Raw genomic sequence first — 7,492 nt, forward strand, 5'->3', positions numbered from 1 at the left:
AGAATAGGGCTTAAGTTGTTACAGACATGTCGCAAATTGGCACCTAAATCTGGTCCAGCAGACTTGTCATTAAATGGGGCTCAGCAGCAGGAGCTGTCACTCTATCCTGATCCTTCAGTCAATACTATTTACTCTGTTGGTCCCTTGGGCATTTCAGAGGAAGGTGTGTGAAGGTTGCACTGCACACATTGACACATATCAATCTGAGCTAATGATGGCATGCAGTGATCCACTGCCTATCCTCTGGGACCCCCATGAATTAAACAACATTTACAGAAAACAATATTTGAAACTATATGCTGATGTTTTGTATATATCACCTTCCCATTAAGGAGGGAGCCTGTGAAGGTGAAGTGGAAATCACTTTTATAAGCATGTACTGCCCCCTTCTGGTTACATCTTCATTACATTTTCCCACAACAAATGTGCAAATCTGTGTGAGTTAGTAGGTGAGTTTACTTTTCACTGAAGTCACATTCCTACATGCTTTGGTTCGAATATGAATAAAAGCACAATGTTTTCATGGGGACATTCTATATAGCTGTTCAGCAGGTTAAATTAGGTCCTGAAACTCATTGTTTTGGGTTACCAACATAAAAAAATAGGTCTCTGAATTTACGCAACCCTCTGCTTCAGTGCCATATTAAACTAATCTCCTGCGACCATGACCTGTTCTACATGAACATCCTGTACATAGACCCTGAACACTGGGAATACACACTTGATCCCAGCTCTGGACAGAGAACAAGACCAGGACCTTCACTTCAGAACATCCCCACAGCAGTTAACATGAGAAGCAGCAAGCGCTCCCAGGGGATTCTACAGAGAGCCAGAATGGTTGGTGTGTGACAGACCAGTGCCTAGCTTTGCTGGGAAGGAATGGGGCGCAGTGATGTAGACAGTGGTGGAAAAAGTACTCAATTTGTTTTACTTAAGTAAAAGTATCAATACCAGAATGCTAGGAGCATACAGCACATCACATACAGACACACAGCATGAACTGTTTTGCTTAGGTTTAAGCTATCAGCAATTACCACAGCATCTCATTAAATCGGTGTATTTTTGCACAATTCATGTGACCGTGAAATGTAATTTCACAACCCCATCCGTGAGGAAATGGATCACCTCAATATTTTCTATTATTTTGCCAATTATTGCCAAGAAAAACCAGACTGCAAAGAGAGGCTCCCTGAAATATATATTTTATTGTCATTTCCAAGGCGTTTCAGAACAAGCAAATAACGCAGAGACAAACTGAAATCTTATTAACAAAAAAATATAACGGTATGCATCTCATCTGTACAGGGAATTGCATTAGTAAATGCTGTCTTTAAGGGCTTGTAAGTTATCTCAAACCCAACTTGTTTGCACACCTTTAGTGAAGTAGTACCTTAATGAAAATCCTAATTCAGCAGTGAAAACCCACAGGAAGGACACAGCAGTTTTGGTCAGGTGCTGGCTATTTAGTACAGTCTTGCCTTTTTTTTTTTGTCTTGAATTTTGTATAAAATCCCTAACTCTGGGCTGGAGAAGGCACATGTACATTATCCATTTCATGGAACTGTGCTTTAGCTTTGCTTAGAGTACATTTTTAAAATAAGACTTTCTAAGTGTAAACCATATTCATCCTAGTTATTTCACATCTCAACTCTCATAAAACTGGCAGTGTACAACCAAAGCCATGTTTTCATCTAGATCTGCCATTGTCCACATTCACACGGTGGCCATTTTGCTCTCACGTCATACTTATGTATGACATTAATGGCCGCTGTGGGAATATGGTCAATTATATATACAGTTGACATGAAATCTGTTGATTTTCTCAGACATTTGCAGTAGCCTTTAAGGTTTGTAGTGAATTAACGGTTAAACAGTGTAGATCCCATGTTTGCAGTGTAAACATCAGGAATGTAATGTGTCCTACTGTATAGATTTTGAGAGCATGCTGATAGGACACTATGACTTTGGTGATTTGATGTTTTCTTTTCTTGGTTTCGATTGCGTGTATAGCAGTATATGGTAACTATTTTCACCGCATATTGTGTTTCTCTAGGCACAGAGGTCGCAAGTCCTTCAGCCTGGCAACCAGATATTGTTTTCGCTGCTCCTATTTACTGCCACAAAGCCCAGCCTCTGCAAGAATAAACCACACATTGGCTGTTCATTCATGCTCCGTTTGCTGTGCCAACTCCCTCAAGGGCAAATCATACAGTACTTGCCACATCTGCATAGCCACGAGGGTCCGCTAGTGTCATATGACGTAAATTTCGTCACCAGCTCATGTCGTTTGCGTGCATCCCAGATTTTATGACCGCACATACTTTATGCACGGTCAAACAAGTACGCTGACTGCGTTCCAGTGTTTGAGGTTGAGTGAGGAGATCTGCTATATTATATCTCTTACATCTCAGCGGCTATATTATGAACATAAAGGACTTGAACTTGAAGGTCTTCAGAGGATAACAGGAATGCACAGAAATGATTCCAGATAGATTGCGGTAAAACTATCTACTGTCCAATAGGACAGCTGTCTGGAAGGTTATTATAGTGTGCCTTGTATTCAGTGCAGCCCATGTTGCTCTGGCACGTGTGCACGTCTGCAGACATCAAATTGTAGTATAATCACATCCACATTGCATCCGCTGTCTGCAGACCATCGCAGCTACACGGATCCGGCAAGCATAATCACGCCTTTTATTGTCCAATCAAATCCCGTTTCTTATCCCTCTCCCCCTCCAGTCATAGGATGTTTGGGAGGTAAAGGGAGCAGAGGAGCATATTATGGCCCAGCGCCGGGAAACGTCTGAAGGCCTCCCAGGCGTCAGAGAAGATGTTGTACTTGAGGAAGACCCTGTGCTCCAGGCTGGTGGGCAGGCTGACGTCGCGGCTCATGATGTAAATGCCGTCGTTGTGCAGCGTGCACGTCAGGTTCAGGCCCGACTTGGACGTGTTCTCCTTCAGCTGGAGCCACTCCCCCGTGGCGACGTTGTACGACTGCACCGTCAGCATGTCCTCGGTCTGGCTGGGCCGCCGCCGGCCCGGCTCCAGTTCGTGGGTGTAGCCCCCCACCAGGTAGATGGTGTCCTCCACCGAGAGCATCTGCTGCTTGCGCACGTGTGCCGAGCAGGAGCGGAAAACCGTCCAGGCGTCCGAGGTGGGGCAGTAGCGCAGGACGCTTGTGTTCCTGTCTGTCAGAGGCACAGAATGGCACGTAAGAGTAAATACAGTGACCTGCAAGGACTGACAGGAATTTCTGCATTCATCTGTGTAAATTATTATTTTGAGCCGTTATGAATAGCTTTTGATTTTTCAAAGTGCGGCCTGGGGACCATTGGGGGTCCTTGAGAAAGTTACAACTACACTACAATTGAAATCACTTGAAATTATTACATTTACATATATTACTACAGCAACAACACATTTCACTATGAAACTATTTCCAATGCGCAACGCATGATGTATAAAATGTATACTTTAAACCAAAACAGAGTACCTAGGAGACCATCATTTGAAATGCGGGTCCATGGCCTAAAGAAAGTAAATGTGGGGGTTTGTGAAATGAAATGATACAGAAAAGGATAAAAGCAATCCTGAAAATCCTAGTGTCATACGATTACCACACTGCGTCCCAAAAGAGAATAGTAATTATGTTTTTAATACAATATAATGGTTACTGTGACAAGAGACTGAAATTATCTTGCCAAACGGAACGTTTACATATACATACCTCTTGCAGTGTATCCACCCATGACATAAATCATGCCCTGGCACTCGCAGGCAGAAAACTCTGCCAGGGGGTCCGGCATGGAAGAGACACAGGTCCACCAGTCTTGTTCTGGGCTGTAGCACTCCACTGTGCCCAGACACTGCCCTCCCACAGCATACAGCTTCCCTCGTACTGCAAGCAGTTTGAAGTTGGACCTAATGGAGTAAATACCGCAAGCAAATTAGGCTGACATAATATGACAGTGATGAACCACTGACACCCTTACACACTATTATAGTCTGGGTGTATTGTCTTGTGCAGGGATATGTACAGGTCATGTCTGACCTCTTCTGGTTGAGGGGGGCAATGTGGTTCCATTCGTTTCTACAGGGATTATAGCAGTGTGCTGCAGAGATCTCCTGGCTTGTCATCCGGTACCCGCCAACAATGAACAAGTAGTTGTCCAGGACAGCCGAGCCATATCCTCGAACATTGATCATATCCTGTGGCAGGTTGTTGGCGAGCGGCTTCCAGCGCTGCTCCATCTCTCCATACCTCAGCATGGACCAGGGCTCATCCTGATCAGGCACCTCCAGCGACAGACATGTGAAGTCTCCAATAGCCACCAGAGTAGCTGTGCCTTTCATGCGCATCTCCCGCACTTGGTCCCGCAGGACGAAGGGTAAGCTGTGGAACTCTGGCCGCCTCAGCATCGGGTGGTAGTAGCAGCTCATGTATTTGAGACAAGAATTCCGCAGGTCGTGCGTTCCGTACACTTCAGAGAGGCTGTAGAGTTCCACACAGTTCTCCTGTCGGATCTCAGAGTTGAGGAGCTTGAGGATGGAGGTGACTTGTAAAAACGAGGCGGTCTCAATCAGGTCCTCGAGCGTCTCATTGACAACCTGCACCTTGGACGTGTTTATAAACTCCAGAACTAGCTCCAGTCCCGGGACGCTGAGTCCCTGCAGCTGCACGGAGTCCTCCGTGGACTCTCTCATCCCAGAGCTGTACAGTGCACGGAAGTAGTCGCTCTTCTCGATCAGCTTCCTCTTGTTCACCTCGTAGGTTTTGTCATCCATTACGATTGCAATGGTCTGGTCGGATGACATGTTTACGAGCTAATGATTGCTTTCAGGCTGTGAACTTATAGCTTACCACGATTTCACTTTGCTTGCTTCCAAACTTATAGCTTTACACGACTTCACTTTGCTTGCTTCCAAATATAGCTTACACAATAACTTTGCTCGTTTCCAAACGTATAGCTTTACACAATTTCACTTTGCTTGCTTCCAAACGAATAGCTTTACACAATGTCACCTGGCTTGCTTCCAAACGTATAGCTTTGCATGATTTCACCTTGCTTGCTTGCTTGCTTCCAAACTTATAGCTTTACACGATTTCACCTTGCTTGCTTGCTTCCAACCCTTCTTCGCAAGCACTTGTCTGGAATCATCAGTTTACATTTTAACGGAGGTTGGTCCAAGAGGCACCCGGACAGGCCTATATATGGTGATGATGTTCAGCCCATATGGGTCTGAAAGGGACAAGCTAGCTACCGAAGCTAATAGCTAAGCTGTCCAAATAAACCACTTATCTCTGATTAACATCCCTCAGTCGTTCAACACAAGGTCATTACATGAGCTAAGAATGTCGGGTGAGTAGTGTTGGTTATTGCCGACACTGGTCGCTGCGGTTCCGTGTCATTGTGTGAGTTGTTTTTAAAGTAATTTAGTGAGTACATTCTGTACGGAGCTGTCAGATGTTAACTGTTTTGATTCTGTCACACACGTCACTTCCGGTCTTTATACTCGTGGAGTGTTGTCCTGTTGGCGCCATCTCGCGGTACAAAGACGACAGCTCATTTAACTTCATCCATCATCATGACCATCTTGGATGATCTTCAAAATAGTGTTTGCATTTGTTTTCTTTTTGGCCTGTGCATCTACATAAATGTTTACATTTCAAATATAAAGTACTCGCTTCATGGCCAAGGATGTTAAAATTATGTACGGGTCCTAAAAAATACTTGTATCTCTCGTATAGTTCAATAAAAAGCATTTTAATCCGATTGGTGGCTATTTTCTCATAGAATTATAAGGTATCAGAGTGCAATACACCTCCCAACCGATAGGGTTACGTAGTTGAAAGCATTCTGAAAGAAATACGGAGAAAATTGCCACCAATCGGATTAAAATGCTTTTTATTTAACTATACGGAAGACACGGGTATTTTTGAGAGCCCGTAGATAATTGTAACATCCATGGCCATGGGATAAGCACTTTATATTTTAAATCAAAACGTTTATGTAGATGTACAAGCCAAAAAGAAAGAAAGTGCAAACACTATTTTGAAGATAATCCATGCTTCATGGATATACCGTATGACAGCCTGGTATCTATGCATTAATTCTGTCTCCGCTGCAAGAACCAGTTTGGCCGCCTCTTTAAGGTGACATAGGCTACAGCTACCATGTGTCTTTAGTGTGTGTCAGCAGGTTAAATAAGTGAACCAACCAATGCACAGAAGACATAGACATTTTAGGCCTACTGTACATTTTCACTGATGGTGCAGCAGGGTTTGTATGGGGGGAGTTGATAGGCTGTTCAAACAAAAGTATTGGGTATTATTATTAGACCACCATAGGGCTAATAGGCTATACCATTTTTATTTCTATAGGCCTACGCCGTAGCTTTAATTGCCTGGCTACTGTTACATGCCGTTTTCTCTTATCTAAAAAGTGTAATCTCTAAATGTGGACTGACTTGCACCCTATAATAATCAATCCGTGGGGTTTTCTAATGAAATATTTTTTGAAGCATTTTATTTTTCTACTTTGTACATATAGCCTATGGTGTTTTCTATTTGTTAGTGATATTGTTGTATTTTGGTGTTTATTTTTATGCTATGTTGATGAATTGAATACATAGGACCACAATGGAAACGAGTCCCCAGGACTTTTTTTGTGTTATCCTTAGCTCAAATGTTTGACTACCGCATCATGCTGTTTACATTTCTGTCTAATAAAGTATTCTATCAATCAATCAATCAATTTATTCTCAACGTGGGGTCCGGGGGTCCCCAGGGGGTCCAGAGATCCCCAGGGGGTCCTTGAGCAAAATGATTGATTAGAACAAAATCGACCCTTACGCGGGTCTATAACTCCGAGAGTGTTGGCTACAAATGGAACCAGTGGGAAAAGTAGCCTACTCAAATGTTTTACTTAAGTAAAAGTATCAATACTACAAGGTAGAAATACTCTGTTCCCCAGTAAAAGTCCATAATTAAAAATGTAGCCTACTTGAGTAAAAGTACAAAAGTATTGGTATCAAAATGTACTTAAAGTACCAAAAGTAGAAAGTAGGCCTACTCATAATTTATGCAGAATGTCCCATTCACAAGTTTTCAAATGTATAAATGTATAAAAATCTTTTGAAATTTTGAAAATAGCTCACAATGCATGGCATCCTAAGGCATTGTGAGCTTGTAGATGGGCTATTTTCAAATAGCCAAAATGTATATAGGGCTGAAGTGTTTATTGTATGTTTTGTAATAATAATACACATCTACAAAGTAACTAGTATAAACTAAAGTTTTCAAATAATTATAATGGAGTACAAGCACAATATTTGCCTCCGAGATGTAGTGGAGTTGAGGTAAAAGTAGCCTACTGAAAATTGGAAATAGGCCTACTCCAATAATAAAGTAAAGAATACCTAAATTGCACTTAAGTACAGTACTTGAGTAAATGTACTTAGTTACTTTACACCACTGCCCTTACGAGCCCCG

The 7,492-nt window shown here is 42.6% G+C and overlaps 1 protein-coding gene across 2 annotated transcripts; it reads right to left on the minus strand.

The window, feature by feature from the left end:
• Positions 1-1,185: 1,185 nt before the first annotated feature.
• Positions 1,186-5,476, minus strand: klhl42 (kelch-like family, member 42). Of its 2 annotated transcripts, XM_080420952.1 has the most exons (4): positions 5,110-5,476; positions 4,052-5,062; positions 3,728-3,921; positions 1,186-3,188 (listed from the first exon to the last, which is right to left on the minus strand). In XM_080420952.1, the coding sequence occupies exons 2-4, from the start codon at positions 4,813-4,815 to the stop codon at positions 2,740-2,742; spliced, it is 1,407 nt and encodes a 468-aa protein (XP_080277078.1). In that variant the 5' UTR covers positions 4,816-5,062; positions 5,110-5,476; the 3' UTR covers positions 1,186-2,739. The 2 variants fall into 2 exon arrangements, with proteins under 2 accessions (XP_080277078.1, XP_080277077.1); XM_080420951.1 differs by having other exon boundaries at positions 4,052-5,476.
• Between the last annotated feature and the right edge of the window lie 2,016 nt (positions 5,477-7,492).

The sequence above is a fragment of the Gymnoscopelus braueri genome (assembly GCF_963280865.1).
Source record: "Gymnoscopelus braueri genome assembly, chromosome: 23".
In the NCBI taxonomy this organism is placed as follows: Eukaryota; Metazoa; Chordata; class Actinopteri; order Myctophiformes; family Myctophidae; genus Gymnoscopelus; species Gymnoscopelus braueri.

What these genes read in the sequence shown, in the direction of transcription:
- klhl42 (XM_080420952.1), bottom strand. Translation starts at nt 4,815, where the DNA reads ATGTCATCCGACCAGACCATTGCAATCGTAATGGATGACAAAACCTAC. An exon ending in GCCCCCCTCAACCAGAAGAG is followed by an intron (nt 3,922 to 4,051) that starts GTCAGACATGAC and finishes TTACTCCATTAG; the next exon opens with GTCCAACTTCAAACTGCTTG. An exon ending in GGGTGGATACACTGCAAGAG is followed by an intron (nt 3,189 to 3,727) that starts GTATGTATATGT and finishes TGCCTCTGACAG; the next exon opens with ACAGGAACACAAGCGTCCTG.